Source organism: Mercenaria mercenaria, chromosome 12, assembly GCF_021730395.1.
Source record: "Mercenaria mercenaria strain notata chromosome 12, MADL_Memer_1, whole genome shotgun sequence".
Lineage (NCBI taxonomy): Eukaryota > Metazoa > Mollusca > Bivalvia > Venerida > Veneridae > Mercenaria > Mercenaria mercenaria.
Window position 1 is genome coordinate 75,225,625 of NC_069372.1, and position 25,956 is coordinate 75,251,580.

Genomic DNA, 25,956 nt, shown 5'->3' on the forward strand with positions numbered 1-25,956 from the left:
TTGAATTCTATAGGTATATTGACATTCATGAAAAAATCTTGATTCATTCTTAAACAAGTTCATGAATATTTCAAGGATTTCTGGTATGAAATGAAAGACATCAATAAATTCACCAACCAAGTATCAGTGTACACCATTATTCTTTTCCAGTGACATTTTCTAAATTGCCAAATAATGATGAAACTTCTGTTAGCTATCCCCAATGTTTAATCAAAATTTTGTACAAATTGCAAACAACATAAGATACAAAATACATGTAGTAACATTCCTAGTCATGCGTATGTTATCAGTAACTCTGGTATTAGCCTTCAGCTGTAAATACTAGAATCTTTTACAAGTAAACGGATCCTGTTTTATGAATTTTATGAATTTCAGACTTGATTGATCAATTCATTAATTTGAAGTTCATGAACAGTGTATGAACTTCAGGTTCATGAACCATCAGCATAATTGAAGTAAAATCAAATACTGCACTGGAGTTCTGAATGAAGTCACTTGTTTGATTACTGAACTTATAATTCGTGATTTTAAAATCATGCACCAAAGGTGAAATTTTTGAAGAACTAGTTCATGAATAATTCTTGAACTTTAGGTTCAGACAGTTGGTGAACTTTTTCAGGAATAGTTTCATGAACAATTCATGAACTTTTGGTTCGTGAACAGTTCACAAACTTTTTGAGGAACATTCATCGCATTGTTCACGAATGGTTCAGGAATGTTCATGAACAGTTCATGAACGCTCATCAGTTCATGAACTACAGCTCAACAGGGGTTCAAAGAGTGTATCAGCACATTTAAAATCATAACTACAATAAGTACATGTATTTCATTTTGAACAAATTTTATTCACACAACACAAGACGCAAACTAGATGATGATCCCTGATGTCAGCTGTGGTCGGTGTCCGTCAAACATTTTAAAAATACATATATATGCATGGTTTGGTAGAAAATAATAGTGTTGCATTAGATTAATTAGCAACATGTTTCATCAGATAACATCTAAACATAACTACCAACATGTCACACTAAGTGGTCATTTGTAATAAAACACAACATAATGTATATCACAGAGGTGTTAATTGTTTCAGTGAATATGTGGCCGAAAATAACAATGTATATGACAGTTAACTTTAAAATATGCATGTTGTTCATCATATTTTGAAATCTCGATAAATTTAAATTATGCGATCATAAGATTTCGTTTTACATTCACAAGTGGATCTTAAATTTATAAACATTTACAGAAGAATTCTTTACAAAACTATAATGCTAATCAGGGTCTTTCAAAAATGAATTTTATTTTGAGTGACCCTGTGCTAATATATGACAGTAACTAAGAAGAATAATTTAGAATTTTTTCTGTTCTGTGAATACATTTTAAAAATTAATGCTTTCTATTTGGTTTTTGATACATTTTCCCGTGTTATTCTATTTTTTTCTAAATATTCTTTTTTTAAAACTGTATGTGTCACAAAATGAACAGAATATTATAATAACATCATCCATTCATCCATATATATACTGATGAAAAAGTGATATGTTATTTCTAACATGGATATAGATGAGGAATTTTTCGGCTAGTTACATTTGTTTGCGATGTGCAGGCTAGAAACCTGAGCAAAAATAATGAAGTAAATGCAAAATGTACGGTTTACTTATGCTATTGTACAATGAATGCACTGATTGTTTGTCCGCAAATTGCGTCCTGTGCTATTTTTAGATAGCAGACCTTATCGGCGACGTCACAGATACTTACATACGGGAGTGTGCTATTGCAATGTACTGTGTCAGTGCATGCGGGGGTACATTCATCACCTTTAGTGATAGCTCTAGTCTTGATTTACTGTTTCTGTTTACCTCCCTTTTTGTTGTCATTACTTTACTGTTTCTGAATTTACTGTTCTTGAATGCTGTCTTTTGATTAAATACCTCTCTTTTATTGGTCATCAGTATATTATTTCTGGTTACCTCCCTTTTCATTTGTCACCAGTATACTTTATCTAGTTACCTCCCTTTTATTAATAAGGTGTCCAAAATATTGTTATTAGAATGGCGTATGTTGTTGTTAGGGTGGGCAGCATCAAACAGATCAATTAATCAAGACAACGTTTGCTCTTGAGATTTTATTTTGGAGCTCAAAGTCAATGTTACTAAAAAAAGAAAGTTTATGCTCAGTAACTTTAATTATGAATAAGATATAGATACATAAGGTTAGATCATTTATAGTCTGAAGAATTGTACTATATGCATTAGGACTCTTTTCTTGAACTTTATTTTCTCAATTTTATAGGCCGGTCTCTGAAAGAGCGGGGCGTATTATGTGAACACCCGGGATGGGTGGGCATTCAGCACTCTTGGATTATGGCCCTTGAATTACGTGAAAAGCTATGAATTTAGCCTTGTCCGCTCTCTAAGTCGAACAGTTTTCATCCAGTCTTCACCAAACTTGCTGACAATGTTTGTGGGCATAATATCTCGGCCATGTTCGATAATCACCAAAATCGCTCTTGGCAGTTACATGAATTACTCGAAATCTGCGAAATTAGCCTTGTCCATTCAAACAGTTTTGATCTGATTGTGAATTTCATCCCACATGGAACCTCACAAATACTGATATTCCTCCTTACTCTTTTTTGGGGTTAACAAGGCATACATCAACATTATTACCTTTGTAACTGAATATTTAGACGGGCGTATTTGTGACAGTCTGCCACTCTTCTTTTTTTAGCTCACTAGAGCACGAAGTGCTCAAGGTGAGCTATTGTGACCGGTCATTGTCCAGCATCGTGTGGTGTGCATCGTGCATCGTCCGTCTACATTTCTTTTCTTAACACTCTAGAGGCCACATTTGTGACCCAATCTTTATGAAACTTGGTCAGAATGTTTGTATAGATCAGCATTCTACAGGTCAATATCAAAACTGGGTCATGTGGGATCAAAACCTAGGTCACTAGGCCAGATCAAAGGAAAATCTTGTTAACACTCTACAGGCCACATTTATGACCCTATCTTCATGAAACTTGGTCAAAATGTTTGTACTGATGATGTCTAGGTCAAGTTCAAAAAGTCCACAGTTTGAGTTTGAAACTCATGAGAATTGGTCAGCATGTTTGTCTTGATGACCTGTAGGCTAAGTTCGAATCTGGGTCATGTGGGATCAAAAACTAGGTCACCCGGTCAAATCAAAGGGAAAGTTTGTTTACACTCTAGAGGCCACATTTATGACCCTATCATCATGAAACTTGGTCAAAATGTTTGTACTGATGATGTCTAGGTCAAGTTCGAAACTTGGTCACTAGGCCAGATCAAAGGAAAATCTTGTAAACATTTACAGAAGAATTCTTTACAAAACTATAATGCTAATCAGGGTCAGAATGTTTGGCTTGATGACCTCTAGATCAGTATTGAATCTGGGTCATGTGGGGTCAAAAACTAGGTCATTCAATCAAATCAAAGGAAAATCTTGTTAACACTCTAGAGGTCACATTTATGACCCTATCTTCATGAGACTTGGTCAGAATGTTTGTGTTGATGACCTTTAGGTCAAGTTCATACCTTAATTATTTGGGGTCAGAAAATAGGTCAGCTGATCAAATCAAAGGAAAAGTTTGTTTACACTCTAGAGGCCAGATTAATGATCCTATCTTCCGGAAACTTGGTCAGAATGTTTATCCTAATGATCTCTAGACCATTTCCAAAACTGGGTCATATTGGTTCAAAAACTAGGTCACTAGGCCAGTTCAAAGGAAAAGCTCGTTTAACACCCTTGAGGCCACATTTATGACCATATCCTCATGAAACTTGGTCAGAATGTTTGTCTTGATGATTCCTAGGCCAGGATTGAAACTGGGTCATGTGGGGTTAAAAACTAGGTCAACTGTTCAAATCAAAGGAAAAGGTTGTTAACATTCAAGAGGCCACATATATGACCCTGTATGACCCTATCTTCATGAAACTTGGTCAGAATGTTTATCTTGATGATTCCTAGATCAAATTCTAATCTGGGTCATGTGGGATGAAAAACTAGGTCACATGCTTAAGTCACGTGAAAAGCTTGTTAACATTCTTGAGGCCAGATTTATGATCCTATCTTCATGGAACTTGGTCAGAACTTGGTCAGAATGTTTGTCTTTATGATCTTTAGGTCAAGTTTGAAACTGGGCCATATGGGGTCAAAAACTAGGTATTTATACTAGGTATATATAGGGCCATCATGGCCCTCTTGTTTTACAAAAATTCTGGATAGGAGGAGAGAAAGAAATTAAGATTGATCTATAATATTTTATTCATACTCTTACATAATGCAAAATCTTTACATGAGTCACATCTCAACTTTTGCTGATTATGTCTCCCTCCCCCCCCCCCCCCCATGGGGGAGACATATTGTTTTTGCGCTGTCCGTCCGTCCCTCGGTCCGTCCATCTGTACGTCACACTTCATTTCCGATCAATAACTGGAGAACCATTTAACCTAGAACCTTCAGACTTCATAGGGTGGTAGTGCTGCTTGAGTAGATGACCCTTGTTGTTTTTGGAATCACTCCATCAAAGGTCAAGGTCACCTGAACATTGAAGACCATTTCTGATCAATAACTTGGGAACCACTTGACCCAGAATGTTGAAACTTCATAGGATGATTGATCATGGAGAGAAGATGGCCCCTATTGATTTTTGGGTCACTCTGTTAAATGTCAATGTCACAGGGGCCTGAACATTGAAAACCATTTCCGATCAATAATTTGAGAACCACTTGACCCAGAATGTTGAAACTTCATAGGATGATTGGTCATGCAAAGTAGATGGCCCCTATTGATTTTAATATCACTCTATTAAAGGTCATGGTCACAGGGGTCTGAACATGGAAAACCGTTTCCGGTCAGTAACTTGAGAACCACTTGACCCAGAATGTTGAAACTTCATAGGATGATTGATCATGCAAAGTAGATGACAACTATCAATTTTGGGGTCTTTTTATTAAAGGTCAAGGTTACAGGGGCCTGAACATGTAAAACCGTTTCCAATCAATAACTTGAGAACCACTTGACCCAGAATGTTGAAACTTCATAGGATGGTTGGTCATGCAAAGTAGATGACAACCATTAATTTTGGGGGTCACTTTATTAAAGGTCAAGGTCACGGGGGCCTGAACATGTAAAACCGTTTCCAATCAATAACTTGAGAACCACTTGACCCAGAATGTTGAAACTTCATAGGATGATTGGACATGCAGAGTAAATGACCCCAATTGATCTTGGGGTCACTCTATTAAAGGTCAGTGTCACAGGGGCCTGAACATAGAAAACCATTTCCAGTCAGTAACTTGAGAACCACTTGACCCAGAATGTTGAAACTTAATAGGATGATTGGTCATGCAGAGTAGATGACCCCTACTGATTTTGGGATCACTCTGTTAAAGGTCAAGGTAACAGGGGCCTGAACATGGAAAACCATTTCCGATCAATAACTTGAGAACCACTTGACCCAGAATGTTGAAGCTTCATAGGATCAGGGCTCCAGATAAGATGCGTATTAGCGTAAATTACGTATAGTAATAATGCAAATACGCATGTCTAATAATTTCTAAGCGTATAAAAATGTATATGAAATTACAGAAACGCACACAATGCTTTTTTACTAGCGTAAAAACAAAATCTGAATCGTCTGGATGCGCTACGTAACATAGCCGATCAGCATTAATTCTCCCACATTGAACGTATACACGCATCGTATGATCTCTATAAACCTAGGTTAAACTATACACTCAATGCGTGCATTAGCTAATATTGATGGTATTGTAGTGTATTTAAAAGCGGTGTCGATTTAAATTATCAACTTCCCGTGTGAAGTAAACAAAAACAAAATGTCTCTTTCAAAGACTGCTAATTTCTAGAGGTGAAAAAACGCTTTAGTCTTTCTTTCAACCTACAAAAAATGATAAAAAAAAAAAACATAATAAAAGGTATATTGGTTAATCTTTTGGATACCGTAGTGAGTATGAAGCCGAAGCATGTTTCAATTTCGGAGAAAACGCATGCGGTTTGGAAAGAATTATATCCTTGGAATGTTATTGATTCTGGCAATCCTATACAAACTAAATTAAAATGTGCATTATGCATAAAGTGTAAAATGAAAAATGTGTTTGTGTCCACTGGTTCTAGTAACCTCCAAAAGTCTACTATTGATAGGCATTGTGATTCCACTGACCATCAAAATGCAACCAAAATGTCTTTGAAAGACTATATGACAGAAAGTAAAATTTTGATTGACACTGATTGTGAATAAAAAGCAAAAACCTGACATAAGTCATGGGTGTTACACCCAATAAATATGTTAATAGTTATAAAACTGTTTTGTGTTTTTTTTTCTCATTTATGTTTTTTCAGCGTTAAAATTACTCCGAGTCAATTTCAGATTTTACCATTTTACGCATTCACAAAAATTATGATGAGTAATTACTCCTAGGCCAAAAAAAATTATCTGGAGCCCTGTAGGATGATTGAGCATGCAGAATAGATGACCTCTATTGATTTTGGGATCAGTCTATTAAAGGTCAAGGTTACAGTGGACAGAAAATGGAAATCCATTTCTGAGCAATAACTTGAGAACCATTTGACCTAGAACCTTCAAACTTCAAAGGGTGATATAACTTACAGAGTAGATGCATGGCCCCTATTGTTTTTGGGGTCACTCCATCAGTGGTCAAGGTCACAGGGGGCTGAACATAGAAAACTCTTTCCAATCATTAACTTGAGAACCACTTGACCCAGAATGTTGAAACTTAATAGGATGATTGGACATGCAGAGTAGATGACCCCTATTGATTTTGGGGTGACTTGATCAAAGGTCAAGGTCACAGGAGCCTGAACAATAACTTGAGAACCACTAAGCCCAGAATGTTGAAACTCAGTGGTATGACTGGACATGCCAAGTAGATGATCCCTATTGCAGCCAACCATCAGTGTCTCTTTGACTTTCGCTCCTGTCCCCTATTGACTTCTTGCCTAAACGACTATGCATTGGGGGAGACATGCACTTTTTTACAAAAGTATCGTCTAGTTAGTTAATTAGATTCACTAAAAGCACTAGCTATATGCCTTCTGGGTCTTTGGCATGTAAGTATCTGCTTACTGTTGGCAAAAGTAGTACCATCAAAATCCGTAATTTGTCAAATTTCCATTTTATCTTATTTCCATTTTGGTGGAAATTAAGAGTCTGTGAGTCAGAGAAACAAAAAGTCAGTAGCCAGTGTGATGGTATGAGGCATTACATTCATATCAAGTTGTCAGATATTATATAGTGTCAGATGTCAAAGGTTGAAAACCTGGTTTGCTGGCATTGCAACTGAAATTACTATTTCTTGTTACCTCCCTTTTATTGATCTTAAAAGAAAATTTGTTTTTAATTTGAAAAATTCTTTATCTACTTTATTTATATAAATGTTTTTATCTGTGTGGACAATAAAGCCAAAACAGGTATATAACCTAAAGGTTACATTGCTTAGCTTGAAGTTCATGGATTAAACAAATTTTAATGTATAATGGATATACATGTAGTTGAAAGGAACTAGGGTACTTTTTGAAAAATAACAACAAATATGTTGAAGTAAGTATAGTAGATATAATAAATGGCTTTTGCCTTAGAGAACTGTTATAATAAGCTATATTGAAAATCGTTTTAACATATGTATGGAGCAGCTGTACAATATGGTATTGGTAGGTTTGACATTTGTTGCAGATAAATTGAAACTTTGGGAGAGTTTAATTTACTTGTTGATATATCACTTTATTAAAATAGAAGGAGACAAAAGTTCGATTTTTTAAATTATTTTCAATTTGGACTTTCTGAACAGTTTATAAGAAGAATATTTGTTGTAGTAGGAAAATGTTGGAAATGAAATTGTACACAGACAGTATGGTGAAACTGTATGGTAAGAGGGTATGTCAGCTACACAAGAAAAGGTTTGTTAAATATATATTTATTAAATCATCACTTGAAAGAACTTGCATTAAGGAACCACTGAATGGAAGAACAAAAACTGTTGTCTCTCAGCACAAATGGTCTCTTAATACAACTAAGTTTGTTCTTTTAACAGCACAAAAAGGAACTGAAAAGGTGGTGTCTTAATTAATACAAATTGTGTTTAATAGATGTGCATGTTTTCCGAAGCAAGTTTGTATCTGCTTCTTGTTCTGTTTAATATGCAGTTGGACCCTTTAGCGTATCAGGGTGCAATGCGTATTTTTCTTGATTTCAAGAAAACGCTGTTTAAAGACATTATACTGTAACTATAACATACTATTTGTTGTCTTTGGTAAGGTACATAATGTATCTGTTCAGTATATTCTGTAGATTATAATAATCTGTCACTTGCTGTAGATGTAGATGGGAATATCCAGTTTGAGTGTAATTGTTTTTGGCAGTTCCCATCTGCATCTACAGCCAGTGGTAGATTGTTTTTTAGCTCACCAGAGCCAAAGGCTCAGGGTGAGCTATTAGGATTACTCACCGTCGGCGTCCGTCGTCTGTAAACTTTTACTTCAAATGACATCTCCTCATAAACCGCTAGGCAAATTTCATCCAAACTTCACAGGAATGTTCCTTGGGTGAAGCTCTACAAATATTGTTCAAAGAATTGAATTCCATGCAGAACTCTGGTTGCCATGGCAACCGAAAGGAAAAACTTGAAAAATCTTCTTCTCAAAAACCAGAAGCCCTAGAGCTTAGATATTTGGTGTGAAGCATTGCCTAGTGGACCTCCAGCAAATTTGTTCAAATCATGACCCCGGGGTCAAAATTGACCCCGCTCCAGGGGTCACTTGATTTTACATAGGAAAATCTTAAAAAATCTTCTTCTCAAAAACCAGAAGGCCTAGAGCTTAGATATTTGACATGTAGCATTGCCTAGTGGACCTCTACTAAAGTTGTTCAAATCATTACCCAGGGGTCACTTGATCTTACATAGATTTCTATAGAAAAATCTTCAAAATTTTTTAAAAAATAAACCAGAAGGCCTAGAGCTTAGATATTTGACATGTAGCATTGCCTAGTGGACCTCTACAAAATTTGTTCAAATCATTACCCCCGGGGTCAAAATTGACCCCGCCCCAGGGGTCACTTGATTTTACATAGGAAAATCTTCAAAATTGTTCTAAAAATAAACAAGAAGGCCTAGAGCTTAGATATTTCACATGTAGCATTGCCTAGTGGACCTCTACAAAATTTATTCAAATCATGACCCCGCCCCATGGGGTTACTTGATTGCACATAGAAAAATCTTAAATTTTTTTCTAAAAATAAACCAGAAGGCCTAGAGCTTAGATATTTCACATGTAGCATTGCCTAGTGGACCTCTACAAAATTTATTCAAATCATGACCCCTGGGGTCAAAATTGACCCTGTCCCAGGGGTCACTTGATTTTAAATAGGAAAATCTTCAAAATTGTTCTTAAAATAAACCAGAAGGCCTATAGCTTAGATATTTCACTTGTAGCATTGCCTAGTGGACCTCTACAAAATTTGTTCAAATCATGACCCTCGGATTTAAATTGACCCCGCCCCATGGGGTTACTTGATTGTACATAGAAAAATCTTCAAAATTTTCTAAAAATAAACCAGAAGGCCTAGAGCTTAGATATTTGACATGTAGCATGGCCTAGTGGATCTCTACAAAATTTGTTCAAATCATGACCCCTGGGATCAAAATTGACCCAGCCCCAGGGGTCACTTGATTTTACATAGGAAAATCTTCAAAATTTTTCTAAAAATAAACCAGAAGGCCTAGAGCTTAGACATTTCACATGTAGCATTGCCTAGTGGACCTCTACAAAATTTATTTAAATCATGACCCCCGGGGTCAAAATTGACCCAGCCCCAGGGGTCACTTGATTTTACATAGGAAAATCTTCAAAAGTTTTCTAAAAATAAACCAGAAGGCCTAAATCTTAGATATTTGACATATATCATTGCCTAGTAGACTTCTACAAAATTTGTTCAAATCATGACCCCCGGGATCAAATTGACCCCGCCCCATGGGGTTACTTGACTGTACATAGAAAAATCTTCAAAATTTTCTAAAAATAAACCAGAAGGCCTAGATCTTAGATATTTGACATGTAGCATTGCCTAGTGGACCTCTACAAAATTTATTCAAATCTTGACCCCCCCAGGGTCAAATTGACCCAGCCCCAGGGGTTACTTGATTGTACATCGTAAAATTTTCCAAAAAATTTCTAAAAATCATCAGTTTGACATTTGAAACATGTAGCTCATATTACTCAGGTGAGCGATCCAGGGTCATCATGACCCTCTTGTCTTGCAATTACAGTCATTATGCAAATTATAGAATAAACACAGCAAAAGGAAATACTTTCTTTTTAGAACTCTTTCTTATATTAGTGTATTTACACAAAGCATCATGGAAATTAACGTCAATAAACAAAAATGATGTCATGACATGTCAGATATGCACAACAACAATGTTTCGGTTTAGTTTTGTCATTTGTGGCTTAATGTTGTGTATTTTCCCAAAATTAACTTGTTTTGAATCGAGAAACATACTAATAAACTTTGATAATGTGGCAGTTGACCTGAATACAATCGACTGTTTATTGTCCAATACAGGTAAATCCAATAATTGCTTTGCAATAGATCTATGTCAGATTATCTTTGAACACCCCTGGACTTATTGGACTCAACTGCCACATTATCAAAGTTTATTAGTACTGTAAGGAACAAGAGCAACTATCAAGGTATTTAATCCATAAATAATATGTTATGAATGAATGAATGCATGACTAATGTAAGTTGCCATTAACAGCACAAGTCATCTGTAATGGGGGAGGGGGAGGGGAGGGGGGCAGATGGGTTTTGTCAGCGTGGGTAAAATCACCGTTAAAACCAGTCCGATGTGCAAGAAATGTAAATGATCTTATTTAGAATATTCATGTCATGAGTTAGGGCCCCTTTTGCCAAACAACACCTAGATTCAGTTCAGTTATGTCCTTCGGTATCAGATTATAACATGAATCAAGCTGCTTTTGTGAACTAGCTCTTTAATGCATGAACTTAAAGGTGGTCAGTCACATTTAAACAACATTTAATGACATTTTTTACTTTTTGTATATTCTGGTAGAGAATTATTTAAGGAGAAAAAGACCGATTACATAGAGTTAGATTCCTATTTGAAATGTATATTTTATTATTTTTATAAAATTTTGTAATTACTCCCCTTTAATATGAAAGTATATAAAAAGCTGGGTATTTCTTTTTATTTCGATACAATGTCTAGTTTTACATTTGCATTTGATAGACATATCAACTATTGAACAATCTGAACCAAAATGCAAGTTTAAAAGCTGTGTGTAGCTTCTGAATTTATTTATTTCCAATCTATCTTGGTTGCGCAACCAAGATAGGCAAAGGGAGATAATAATAATTTTTCAAACTTGCGTTTCTAATGAATTCCATCTAAATACATAATTTTTAATGCAAATATTTTACAAATTTATTACAATATGTCTAATATTTATACATTTCCTTAGGCAAAGTATGTTTATCAAATTTATACTTATGATAAAATAACTCTATCTTGGTTGGGCAACCAGGATAGGAAAATGAAATTTTAAAAATACCTCCAGTGAAAATCTAATTTGTATTAAGTGTTAAGTGAACATAAATGAGTGTAAATGATCAGATGCTAAAAGTTTCGAACAAATCCGTTACATGGCCAAAATCTGATTATCCACCTTTAAGGAGGTAGGTTACCTGTTACCAGGGTAAATTCAGATTAGTTGAACCGCAGTGATTTTTTGTATTTCGTGTAATTTAATGTTTTAACTGCTACAATCTCAGTTCCGTTTATCTCTGACCCTTCAAGTACAATTTTTATCCAGGTTTGAAGTACATGACCCTCTTAAGGTATTTTATATAGAAAGAAGAAGGAAAATACGGATATTTAACACTTTTAAGTGTATTTTGGTTTCATTGTTATCGGTAGAAGTATGCATAATTAATAGTTTTACTAGTATGCGCATTAGCTTTCTAATAAAAGCTTAAAATGTATATTCGCGGGGCTCGTGTTTCCATGGTAACGCATTTTCTCTCATTTTTCAACAATTATGTATGAAAACGGGTTTTTCGGCGGCTTAAGTGCCATTCTGTTATTGACCAACATGGAATATTTGGGTAATATGATTAGCAAAATACCAAGAACTTTACATGGTACTGTGTTTTTCTTAAAGTTTAGAGTAACCATGGCAACAGAGATGTTTAAAATAGCTTATATGTTGCTTTTTATCGTAATTTCTTATAAAAAAATATTATATAAAATTATCTTTCTTCTTAATGTAGCTTTAAAACATCTTATTTCTAACGTTAGTAATATTTTCGTATGAATTGCAGTTAATTTAACAAATTTCACATCTTAAAATACTTACAGCAGTGCCCGTCGTCTGACATTTTTATTGAAAAATCGTTCTGCATGCTGCTATTATTCTCATGGATATTGTTGAAATGAAAATAAAAAGCCGAAGCTGTGTTCCTTAAATAGACTAGTGTCAACGCTTTTGAATTTTACAATTAGACATATAGGTCAAGGGCTTCGTTTCCATGGTAACATCAATTTAATTCAAGACACCACAATTTTATACTGAAATTTGAACAATTTTAGAGCTAAGTTTTAGTATTTAAGTAACAAATTATCAACGGAAACTGGGAAATAGGTATAACAAATCAAACTGCCCAATTTTTATTTGTAAATGACCGTAATAAGTTACCTTTCAGCCAACTATATTCCCAATCACTTCAGTTACCATCATCCATTTTCTTACATTCCACATAACATTTCAATATAATTACATAAAAGAAGCAAAATATTGATCATTTTTCAGAGCAAAAGACAGAGTATTTCAGCAAATAATGGCTGTTTAAAAATAGTTCAGATAAAGAAAAAGCACAAAATAACGTACTTTCAAAATAAAAGCTATTAATTTTGCGTGGTAACTGACACGTAACGTCATGACGTCAATGACATCATTTTAAGGCAACAATGTTTTGAAGCGTTTCTGCTGCAATTCATTCATTATTTCTGCATTATTAAACCATTAAACATAAGATTGGAGGCAGGTTCAAGATTTATTTCCAGAAGAATGGATATACAAACACATTTAGTTTGTCTTAAACGTCGTCGTAAATCGTCACGTTAGCTTTCGGTTGGACATGCGCACTTACAAATATCAAGGTAACCTACCTCCTTAATGCACATAGCACTAAATCTATACTTAAATGTTAATAATGATATATATGCATAATTATTTGTATCCTATGATAAATTAATCATATCACCTGTCAAAAACAGGGGTACATTGCCAAATTGTTTGCAATAAAGTAAATACAAAAAAGTATTTTATAACAAAAAGTCAAAATCACATAATAGCACCTTGATGCAGTAAGAGGTTAAGTTAAAGCAGTTTCATGCTCAGATAACACAGAGAAACATTTTGAAATATATTTTTAATGTAAGTCTAATCGACTTACGTCTAAGGAAAACTTTCAACTCTAGGCCGACCATTAATGTAGGTTAATAATAATAATAATGATGACTATTTATTGAGGCAACACTGTTAGGCATGCCCAATCTTCCAAGTGAGCCTCAAAATTATGTACAATTTCAAATACAAATTTGACAATAGCATGATGACAAGACAATCTAAGCATAATTATGTTATGTTGTTCATTTTCCAGTTTGTCAAATAGGATCTTTTGAACTGTTCAAGATTGATGAAGCATTTATTTATTACAAAAAAGATTTTTTTGTATTTATCAGAATTTTGCTTAGGTCGTCTCTTCCAAAGTTGTTCTTATTGTTCCATTTGGTTGCATATAAGGGCTGCACGAGAAAATCTTCAAACAAGTTTACCAAAATCATCTGCTGCAATTTTGAAATTACTTTAAATGACCCACAGTTAGGAATGAAAAAAATCAACATGGCTGCCAGGGTTGGCTATTAAGTTTTCTTATATGGTATTATAGAAAACTTTGAAAATCTCCTGAATTTTGTAGGCCAGTTTTGAAAGTTATTTTTTAGAAATGTTTCTTGTTCTATATCTCTAAGCTCTGAAGCTATGGTGAGTGGTACAGAGTCATCATGACCCTCTTGTTGTATGATACCACATAGAGTTTTGGTAATGAAGGAAATGGTTGGACTGAATCTTCTGCAGGGTTCATGTGTACATGCATTTGTTGTTGTTTTATGCCCATGAGCTTCCGGAAAGCTTTCAAAAAGAATTGCCTTTTCAACAATTGAATCTTGAAATTCTCCACCTTAGATAATAGCTTTATTTTTATGCAACACAATATTAAAAGCAATGCAGGACTTTTAAGGAATTACTGTTGAGAAATGCCATTATACTGGCATGGAGCAAACAGCGTAAAAAAAGATAACTTTAATATGCAGACAGACTGGATCTTCAGTAAACTCAGGGGAATTCGCTGAAAAAAATGGAAACAGAAAAGATTGTTTTTTCTGTTATAATGAGGGGTTATTCATAAGTCAATAAAATTTGACTGTCAATTTGGTATCTTATTTCGATCAAAGTTTGTGGACAAATGCCCAGTTTTTTTATTTTATGAGGTTATCAGGATCACACGCAGAATTACAATACGTATAAAAAGTCTATATAGGATTAAATTACTAGCTACCTATTACCGCCTATCTTTAAAGAAAATTTACCTCAAGGTTAACATGATATTGCTAATAATATTGTAGCCCAGTATAATATGTTTATATTTACTTAAATCACTAAGCTGGTAGTAACCCAATATACATGATTAGCTTGTAGATATCCCTTTCACAATCCAGGATATACAACCCACGTAAAGTAGGATTAAACAAGGAAATTAAAATGAAAATGTGCAAAACATGATATTAGTGCAATGAAGCAAAAATGTAAGGAGAAATGAGAAATATTGAAAACGGATCTGAAAAGGATACCTAATTGGTCTTGAGTCTTAAAAATATTTATAACTGAAAAATCAGTGAAGCTTTAAAATATTTTTAAAATGATTTATATCCGCGTTTTAGGCTGTCCTCGTAATTTAAATTGCACAAGTATTTTATTAGATACATCCGGACTTTATTAAATAGAAATTTAAGGAGAAAAGAATATTTGTGTTTTGACAGGCTGGAGATTGAAATTGTATGGATAAAGGTGTATGTTGAACCTCAAAAACATGTTAAGGTATTTTTCTCTTTCGGTAGTTAACAGTATGCTAACAGCAATACCTATAATGGTTAACACCAAGCTGTAGTAACAGTAAATATTTTGATTGCAGTTACCATTTTTATTGTGCCCTAGATAAAACTTTTTTGAATAGATAGCAATTTTAGTCTTCGATCATTTTGATTTTAAGTGTCGGCTTCCATAGGCATTGAAGAGGCAGTTAAACATTGTCATAGTAAATAACTTGACACCTTTTAAAGCCCTTATAATACAATTTTTCTTCTTTCAATTTTAAATGATATAAATTTTCATGCTCGGATAGACAAGTAAACATAAATGTTACATGACCTAGTACTTCAACAGTTCAGTTGTATATTGATAATATTCTGTGAATATCAGTCAGTTCAAAACATTTGGAGTGATTTCTTGTATAAAATGGAATGTTAAAACATTAGTAGTGAATTTAAAGAGGATTTAAAGACATATTGCTAGATTTATGTGACAAAAAAAAAACAAGGGATTATTTGCTTTAAAACAGGGGTTTAAATCAAATAGTAGTTTAGCATTTGCATTCAGTCTGAGACATGATTAATACAGAAAACAAAGGTGTAGTTCAAAATGTTAAAAGAAAACATCTTCAGAATCAATAAAACTTAACACTAATTATCATGCTGGACATGATTGATTCTGCCTTTGTGACCAGTGTACAAGTTTAAAATGACAGTATGTGTTTTATAAAACTATTCCAAACTAATATGGCTTCTTATAACGCTTAAGTCTACTAACTCCCAAGGTGCATTAAGAAGATACTTGTAATTATTTGGTACTTGTAAGTACTCCTGGGAATGTTTCATTCATGTAAGACACCCCTGTCTCCATTCATTTCAGTAGTAATTAATTACAGACTGAAAAAAACATTTGTTATTTTTCACTGAGTAATCAGTCACTGATTTTAATGTAGAGCTGTCATCAAAATGTCATAAAACATAAAGTAAATTATATAGACTAATCCCTACAAATTATGAAATTAGTAATTTGTAATTAGCAATTTTTATTATTTTACACAACTATTATTTATCTAATTTCATCCTGCTATTTATTGAGGTGTACAAACAGGTTTTTTAAAAGGTAATCTCTTGAAATGCAAAATAAATACTCCATCAAAAGTATGTCTGACTTCTCTTTTAGGAAAAAGCTTTTGATGTAATGCAAACTGTTTGAAGGACAGGGTGATAAATAAAAAGTTCTATTACAAAGGTATTTTTTATGAAGGTCATACATAAAAGATGAATTGTACAGATGAATAAATTCCAAGTGCAATGTAGGGTTTGAGAAGAAACTGTTTGCAAGCTTAGAAATTATGCTTAGAACATATAAACATGAAAAGAATTAAGTTGGATGGAATAAAGCATTGTTGATGTATGCGAGGTATAAAGAGAGGCTGTCAGCCCGTTCAAGGGGCAGGTAATATTTTAATGGTTTTATATCATTGTCTTTTAAAGTTGACATTTTTCTTAACCACTTATTTTAAATTTCCACTTGTAACTTTTGTTTATGTGTACCATGTGATACAATTCTGTACCAAGAACCAAAATGACATTGTATTTGTATTTCATGGATTTTTTAGCTCACCTGTCACAAAGTGACAAGGTGAGCTTTTGTGATCGCGCGGCGTCCGTCGTCCGTCGTCCATGCGTGCGTCCGTAAACTTTTGCTTGTGACCACTCTAGAGGTCACATTTTTCATGGGGTCTTATGAAAATTGATCAGAATGTTCACCTTGATGATATCTAGGTCAAGTTCGAAACTGGGTCACGTGCGGTCAAAAACTAGGTCAGTAGGTCTAAAAATAGAAAAACCTTGTGACCTCTCTAGAGGCCAGGGCTTCGGAAATTTGCCGGTTTGTCGGTTTTGGACCGATTTTTGACTTTTCAGACCGATTCGCGAAGTGAAAAAACGAAAAAAATCGGTCCCGTAAAAATGGAGAAAAGTATAAATTTCGGTCTTATATCTCAATACACGATCACCTGCCAAGTAGGAAATTGTTGGTTGCACCTTCAGATAATCAATAAACGTGTCAATCAGTCTGATTGTCACTTTGATAATCGGTCCGTAATTAGCGCGTGACGCAATCTGTGCTCGCGCGGCACATCCTTCAATGTTTGCAGACAGCCGACTGCGGTGTATTAAACATTTTTGACTGGTTTCCTAACGTTTCTCACTGGATCCTAATCATTTCGACAGGGGTCCACTTCTTTTATTTAGAATCCGACGGATGGTTTATTTCAAAAGGCTATGTTTGATCACGGTAACAAACAAATGGTCGCTGCATTTAATCAAAGAGTTATAATTGTACATTATAGGTCTTTGATTTAATGAGACATCACATGGAAAACCGATAAAAATAATTTTTATAATTACTTGATTTGAAAAAATTACATGATTCATTTGTTGGGGCTCCAGTTGAAACAAATGCAGAAAATTGTCTTTGCAACCCGACTGTACAAAAAAGAAAAAAATGGACGGGCAACCACGAATGATAAAGAAAACCGGAGTGGCACTGTTTATCAAATCGGTCTTTTAAAAAACGTTTCAAAATGAAATTTTGTTTACATCAGAAGAGAACATATAACTTTATAAAATGTAATTGCTTATTGAAGTACAACGTAAGTGAAATGAAATATCCGTGGCCAACCCGCATGACGTTTTGGTACTATACATGCGGGAAATTCGATCTCAGCGTTCAAATAACGTACACATTCGGTCCGCGGCAGAGTATTCTTTAAATACTGAGGCTGTTTAGCTGAAAATATGTGTCGTGTAACTCACTTTGACGCATTGTATTTTATTAGAATTCCGCCAAAGAATGAGGAAACATCACAAAGTATCTGCCGTGTATACGGTATTGAAGTCACGTGCGTTGGCTTTTAGACTAGTTACGCACACGGTGTCAATGCCTGGTATTATCTCGGAAAAACATCGAAATTTAAACAAAGTAACGATCACACATAACACTGAATAACTGTCTTCATTGTATGGTAACGCGCGGTGACTGGTAACACAGTTTTAATGCATGACATGCTTATTTCTTTACCCTATCACGTTTTACAAAATATGTAATATTGGGAATGCGGTGGGTGGGGTAGCGCCGATGTCAGGATTTTCGTTTCGGACCAATTGAGTTATCCAAATTTCCGGAGCCCTGCTAGAGGCCATATATTTCACAAGATCTTCATGAATATTGGTCAGAATGTTCACCTTGATGATATCTAGGTCAGGTTCGAAACTGGGTCACGTGCCATCAAAAACTAGGTCAGTAGGTCAAATAATAGAAAAACCTTGTGACCTCTCTAGAGGCCATATTTTTCATGCGATCTTCATGAAAATTAGTGAGAATGTTTTTTTCATGGGATTTGTATGAAAGTTGGTCTGAATGTTCATCTTGATGATATCTAGGTCAAGTTCGAAACTGGGTCACATGCGATCAAAAACTAGGTCAGTAGGTCTAAAAATAGAAAAACCTTGTGACCTCTCTAGAGGCCATACTTACAAATGGATCTTCATAAAAATTTGTCAGAATGTTCATCTTGATGATATCTAGGTCAAGTTCGAAACTGGGTCACGTGCCGTCAAAAACTAGGTCAGTAGGTCTAAAAATAGAAAAACCTTGTGACCTCTCTAGAGGCCATATATTTCACAAGATCTTCATGAAAATTGTTCAGAATGTTCACCTTGATGATATCTAGGTCAAGTTCGAAACTGGGTCACGTGCCTTCAAAAACTAGGTCAGTAGGTCTAAAAATAGAAAAACCTTGTGACTTCTCTAGAGGCCATATATTTCATAAGATCTTCATGAAAACTGGTCAGAACGTTCACCTTGATGATATCTAAGTAAAGTTCGAAACTGGGTCACGTGCCTTCAAAAACTAGGTCAGTAGGTCAAATAATAGAAAAACCTTGTGACCTCTCTAAAGGCCATATTTTTCATGGGAACTGTATGAAAGTTGGTCTGAATGTTCATCTTGATGATATCTAGGTCAAGTTCGAAACTGGGTTAGGTGCGGTCAAAAACTAGGTCAGTAGGTCTGAAAATGGAAGAACCTTGTGACCTCTCTAGAGGCCATACTTGTAAATGGATCTCCATAAAAATTGGTGAGAATGTTCATCTTGATGATATCTAGGTCAAGTTCGAAAGTGGGTCACGTGCCTTCAAAAAGTAGGTCAGTAGGTCAAATAATGAAAAAACGTTGTGACCTCTCTAGAGGCAATATTTTTTATGGGATCTGTATGAAAGTTGGTCTGAATGTTTATCTTAATGATGTATAGGTCAAGTTTGAAACTGGGTCAACTGCGATCAAAAACTAGGTCAGTAGGTCTTGAAATAGAAAAACCTTGTGACCTCTCTAGAGGCCATACCCTTGAATGGATCTTCCTGAAAATTGGTCAGAATGTTCACCTTGATGATATCTAGGTCAAGTTTGAAACTGGGTTACGTGCCGTACAAAAACTAGGACAGTAGGTCAAATAATAAAAAAAACCTTGTGACCTCTCTAGAGGCCATATTTTTCATGAGATCTTCATGAAAATTAGTGAGAATGTTCACCTTGATGATATCTAGGTATAGTTCAAAACAGGGTCACGTACCTTCGAAAACTAGGTCAATAGGTCAAATAATAGAAAAACCTTGTGACCTCTCTAGAGACCATATTTTTCAATGGATCTTCATGAAAATTGGTCAGAATTTTTATCTTGATAATATCTAGGTCAAGTTCAAAACTGGGTCACATGAGCTCAAAAACTAGTAGGGGTGTAACGATACATCGAACTATCGATGCATTGGGATACTGAGTGTCCCGATAGCATGCATCGATAGAAAAGTCACGATCCAATAACAATCGCCGATAGTTCCTTCAGCAATCGATAGTTTCGATAGTTTTGAAATTTTAGTAAATAGAGAAATAATTAATAATTTATAAACCAAGAAACAAAGCCAGCTTTCATTTGCGCCTCGGAAAATGTTTACGTCTCCATTACAATAATTACAGTACCCTCACGGAATTAAACTACCATAAAGGACTGAGAAGTCTGGGAGATAATCAATAAATTTAGTTTCTTAGAAACTTTGATTAAATATATTTAAATAACTTGTTAATCTTAAATGAGAAAAAATACTATGGACATGGAGAAAGTAGGCTACTTTTATTATATAGCAAACTGTTTAGTCCGACCCAGCAATTTTCGTCTTTTTCCATGCTTTGGGTTATTAAAAACGTTGACATTCGCAACAAAATGGCCGATTCGTTTGAGTATACCTTTAATAGGTTTATTGTTTTACTTATTGTTTCAAAGCCAAGGAAGGCGAGAAATAGAAAAAATGTTAATGAAAAAATATTTAATGTTAGATGTATTTCTGCCTATTTCAGTTATAGAAACATCTCAATGTGTATTAACAGCAATTATAAACAGTGCCGTGTCTTACACTGTGTAATAATGCCAGTTGGTAGTTTTACTGTATAAAACATGGTGGCCAATAACTATTGCAATAGTATCGCAGTAGTAACCTGCAATAGAATAGTATCGCAATAGTTTTTCAGCAATATCAATAGTATTGCAATAGTCAAAATTGGTCTCAATAGTCACCCCTAAAAACTAGGTCACTATGTCAAATAATAGAAAAAACGACGTCATACTCAAAACTGGGTCATGTGGGAAGAGGTGAGCGATTCAGGACCATCATGGTCCTCTTGTTTTCATGCTTGTTCAATGCTGAAACCAAGTAAAGAATATTATATAACCACTAAAGAAAACAGAAGTTGGCTCTTTGTAAATTAACATTTTCTTAGCACATGCAGTAGTCTTATATATAGAAATGGTAGAACTGTGAACACTGCTCGCTCAAGCATCAGTCGATAGAAATGGTAGTACTGTGAACACTGCTCGCTCAAGCATCAGTCGATAGAAATGGTAGAACTGTGAACACTGCTCACTCAAGCATCAGTCGAAAGAAATGGTAGTATTGTGAACACTGCTTTCTCATGCATCAATCGATAGAAATGGAAGTACTGTGAACACTGCTCGCTCAAGCATCAATCGATAGAAATGGTAGTACTGTGAACACTGCTCGCTCAAGCATCAATCGATAGAAATGGTAGTACTGTGAACACTGCTCGCTCAAGCATCAATCGATAGAAATGGTAGTACTGTGAACACTGCTCGCTCAAGCATCACTGGATAGAAATGGTAGAATGTGAACACTGCTCGCTCAAGCATCAATCGATAGAAATGGTAGTACTGTGAACACTGCTCGCTCAAGCATCACTCGATAGAAATGGTAGAATGTGAACACTGCTTGCTCAAGCATCAGTCAATAGAAATGGTAGTACTAGCAATGGCTCAAGTACAGAATATATAACAGAATTATTTAAAAAAAAAAAAGATTATCTAGTCGGTAACCAGACTAGTACCAGGGCTTACTTCAGAGGTTCATGTGTCAGCGGCTACTTTTCTGAGTTTTGATCTCTTGTATCTTATAACTTAGCAACTTTTTTTGACCATATCCTTGCAACTTTGAGTGATCAGTGTTTCACCTTTTTCAAAATCAGTTAGTATTTCAATGCAGGTAGCCTAGTTAGTTACACCTTATGGAGAAGTTGGAATAATACTCTGTAACTTTGTGTGCATCATCATGCTGTAACAACGAAGTGAACTTTACTCCTGTTTTATAGCTGTTTTGTAATATAAAAACATGCAATAACAATATGGCTCATTATTTCTAGTTCACCAGAGCACAATGTGCTCAAGGTGAGCTATTGTGACCTGTCATTGTGCGGCATGCGGCGTCTTGTCAACATTTGCCTTGTTAGCACTCTAGAGGCCACAGTTATGATCCAATAGTTATGAAACAGTCAGAATATTTGTCTTGATGATCTCTAGGTTAAGTTTGAAACTGGGTCAGGTGGGATCAAAAACTAGGTCAATATGTAGTATCAAAGGAAAATCTTGTTAACACTCTAGAGGCCACATTATTTTGTGACCCTAGTTTTCATGAAACTTGGTCAGAATGTTTATCTTGATGACCTCTAGGCCAGGTTTGAATCTGAGTAATATGGGTTCAAAAACTAGGACACTAGGCCAGATCAAAGCAAAATCTTGTTAACACTCTAGAGACCACATTTTAAGTTTGAAACCCATGAGAATTGGTCGGAATGTTTATCTTGATGACCTCTAGGTCAGATTTGAATCTGGGTCATTTGGGGTCAAAAACTAGGTCAAATATTTCTAGGTGCTAGGGGTATTATTTTAAGACACACAGGCGTAGCATGTGACACATGTCCATATGGGATATGAATATTTCTAGTTAAGTTTGAAACCCATGAGAATTGGTCAGAATGTTTATCTTGATGACCTCTAGGTCAGATTTGAATCTGGGTCATTTGGGGTCAAAAACTAGGTCAAATATTTCTAGGTGCTAGGGGTATTATTTTAATACAAACAGGCGTGGCATGTGACACATGTCCGTATGGGATATGAATATTTCTAGTTTCGAGGGCACATTTTTCTGACACTCACGTCTTAAGAAATCTTGCCATACATATTTTACATGAATTAGTAACTGCCATTATACTTCAGCTCACATATAATTATCTAACAAGTAACCAAAATAAGGAAATATTTAACACAATCTCCAATATCATTTCCTATAATGACGTGCCTATTGTATTATAATCTTTATTTCAATTGAGCATTCTTATTACAAGTCAGAATATATTATTAAGTTGCAGTGTTATGTTCTCTAAAGTAAAACTGTTTATGGATTGCATAATAATGTTCAGTTGCCTTAAAATGATTACATTTTGTGGATTTCATAGCTGATTATGTTCATTTTGTGGATTTCATAGCCTGATAATGATCATTTTGTGGATTTCATAGCTTGATAGTATACATTTTGTGGATTTCATAGCCTGTTAATGTACATTTTGTGGAGTTCAAAGCCTGATATATACATTTTGTGGAGTTCATAGCCTGATAATGTATATTTTGTGGAATTCATAGTCTGATCATGTTCATTTTGTAGATTTCATAGCCTGATAATGTAAATTTTGTGGAGTTCAAAGCCAGATATATACATTTTGTGGAGTTCATAGCCTGATAATGTATATTTTGTGGAATTCATAGTCTGATCATGTTCATCTTGTAGATTTCATAGCCTTATAATGTATATTTTGTGGAGTTAATGACCTGGTAATGTACATGTTTTGGATTTCATAGCCTGATACAATTTCATGGCCTGATAGTTTACATTTTGTGGATTTCATAACCTGGTAATGTATATTTTTTGAAGTTCATGGCCTGGTAATGTCCATTTTTAGCTCGACTATTCATAGAATAGTGAGCTATTGCACTCGCCCATGCGTGCGTCGGCGTCGGCGTCTGCGTCCGCGTCCCGATTTTGGTTAAGGTTTTGTATGTAAGCTGGTATCTCAGTAACCACTTGTGGGAATGGATTGAAACTTCACACACTTATTCACTGTGACAAACTGACTTACATTGCACAGGTTCCATAACTCTATTTTGCTTTTTTACAAAATTATGCCCCTTTTTCGACTTAGACATTTTTGGTTAAGGTTTTGTATGTAAGCTGGTATCTCAGTACTTACTAATGGGAATGGATTGAAACTTCACATACTTGTTCACTATCATGATCTGACATGCACTAAGCAAGTCCCATAACTCTACTCTCTTTTTTTTTTCAAAATTATGCCCCTTTTTCGACTTAGCAGTTTTTGGTTAAATTTTTGTATGTAATCTGATATCTCAGTATCCACTAATTGGAATGGATTGAAACTTCACACACTTGTTCACTGTCATGATCTAACATGCACTGTGAAGGTCCCATAACTCTACTTGGCATTTTTACAAAATTATGCCCCTTTGACTTAGCAGTTTTTTGTTAAGTTTTTGTATGTAAGCTGGTATCTCAGTATCCACAAATTGGAAAGGATTGAAACTTCACACACTTGTTCACTGTCATGATATGACATGCAGTACAGAGGTTCAATTCCTCTACTTTGCATTTTACAAAATTATGCCCCTTTTTCAACTTTTGTATTCATTCAATTGACAAGGCTGTTGAATAGTCGAGCGTTGCTGTCCTCCGACAGCTCTTGTTTAGCTCACCTGTCACAAAGTGACAAGATGAGCTTTTGTGATCGCATGGCATCCGTCGTCCGTGCGTGCGTCCGTCCGTAAACTTTTGCTTGTGACCACTCTAGAGGTCACATTTTTCATGGGATCTTTATGAAAGTTGGTCAGAATGTTCATCTTGATGATATCTAGGTCATGTTCAAAACTGGGTCACATGCGGTCCAAAACTAGGTCAGTAGGTCTAAAAATAGAAAAACCTTGTGACCTCTCTAGAGGCCATACTTTTGAATGGATCTTCATGAAAATTGGTTAGAATGTTCAACTTGATGATATCTAGGTCAAGTTTGAAACTGGGTCACATGCGGACAAAAACTAGGTCAGTAGGTCAAATAATAAAAAAACCTTGTGACCTCTCTAGAGGCTGTATTTTTTATGGAATATGTATGAACGTTCGTCTGAATATTCACCTTGATGATATCTAGGTCAAGTTTGAAACTGGGTCACGTGCCGACAAAAACTAGGTCAGTAGGTCAAATAATAAAAAAACCTTGTGACCTCTCTAGAGGTCGTATTTTTCATGGAATATGTATGAAAGTTGGTCTGAATGTTCACCTTGATGATATCTAGGTCAAGTTTGAAACTGGGTCACGTGCCGACAAAAACTAGGTCAGTAGGTCAGATAATAAAAAAAAACCTTGTGACCTCTGTAGAGGCCATATTTTTCAAGGAATATGTATGAAAGTTGATCTGAATGTTCACCTTGATGATATCTAGGTCAGGTTTGAAACTGGGTCAACTGCGGTCAAAAACTAGGTCAGTAGGTCTAAAAATAGAAAAACCTTTTGACCTCTCTAGAGGCCATATTTTTCAGTGGATCTTCATGAACATTAGTCCGAGTGTTCATCTTGATGATATCTAGGTCAAGTTCAAAACTGGGTCAGGTGCCAACAAAAACTAGGTCAGTAGGTCAAATAATAAAAAAATCTTGTGACCTCTCTAGAGGCCATATCTTTCATGGGATTTGTATGAAAGTTGATCTGAATGTTCATCTTGATGATATCTAAGTCAAGTTTGAAACTGGGTCAACTGCGATCAAAAACTAGGTCAGTAGGTCTAAAAATAGAAAAACCTTTTGACCTCTATAGAGGCCATATTTTTCAATGGATCTTCATGAAAATTGGTCTGAATGTTCCTCCTGATGATATCTAAGTCAAGTTTGAAACTGGGTGACGTTCCGACAAAAACTAGGTCACTAGGTCAAATAATAAAAAAACCTTGTGACCTCTCTAGAGGCGATATTTTTCATGGAATCTGTATGAAAATTGGTATGAATGTTCACCTTGATGATATCTATGTCAGGTTTGAATCTGGGTCAGGTGCCTTCAAAAACTAGGTCAGTAGGTCTAAAAATAGAAAAACCTTGTGACCTCGCTAGAGGCCATACTTTTGAATGGATCTTCATGAAAGTTGGTCAGAATGTTCACCTTGATGATATCTAGGTCAGTTTCAAAACTGGGTTATGTGCCGGCAAAAACAAGGTCAATAGGTCAAATAATAAAAAACCTTGTGACCTCTCTAGAGGCCATATTTTTCA

General features: G+C 35.1%; 1 protein-coding gene across 3 annotated transcripts in view; it reads left to right on the forward strand.

Moving 5' to 3' along the window:
* LOC123534578 (calcium/calmodulin-dependent protein kinase kinase 1-like) overlaps nucleotides 1-25,956 on the forward strand; it is an 88,698-nt gene that overhangs the window by 14,408 nt on the left and 48,334 nt on the right. The window contains exons 1-2 of one of the 3 annotated variants that reach the window (XM_045316878.2): nucleotides 14,873-15,237; nucleotides 16,408-16,683. The exons of 1 other annotated variant lie outside the window; for it this stretch is intronic. In XM_045316878.2, the coding sequence (XP_045172813.1) occupies nucleotides 16,637-16,683 (47 nt within the window). In that variant the 5' untranslated portion in view covers nucleotides 14,873-15,237; nucleotides 16,408-16,636. Of the gene's footprint in view, nucleotides 1-14,872; nucleotides 15,238-16,407; nucleotides 16,684-25,956 lie in introns of those variants that run through there. One more of the 3 variants, XM_045316883.2, reaches the window with a different exon arrangement.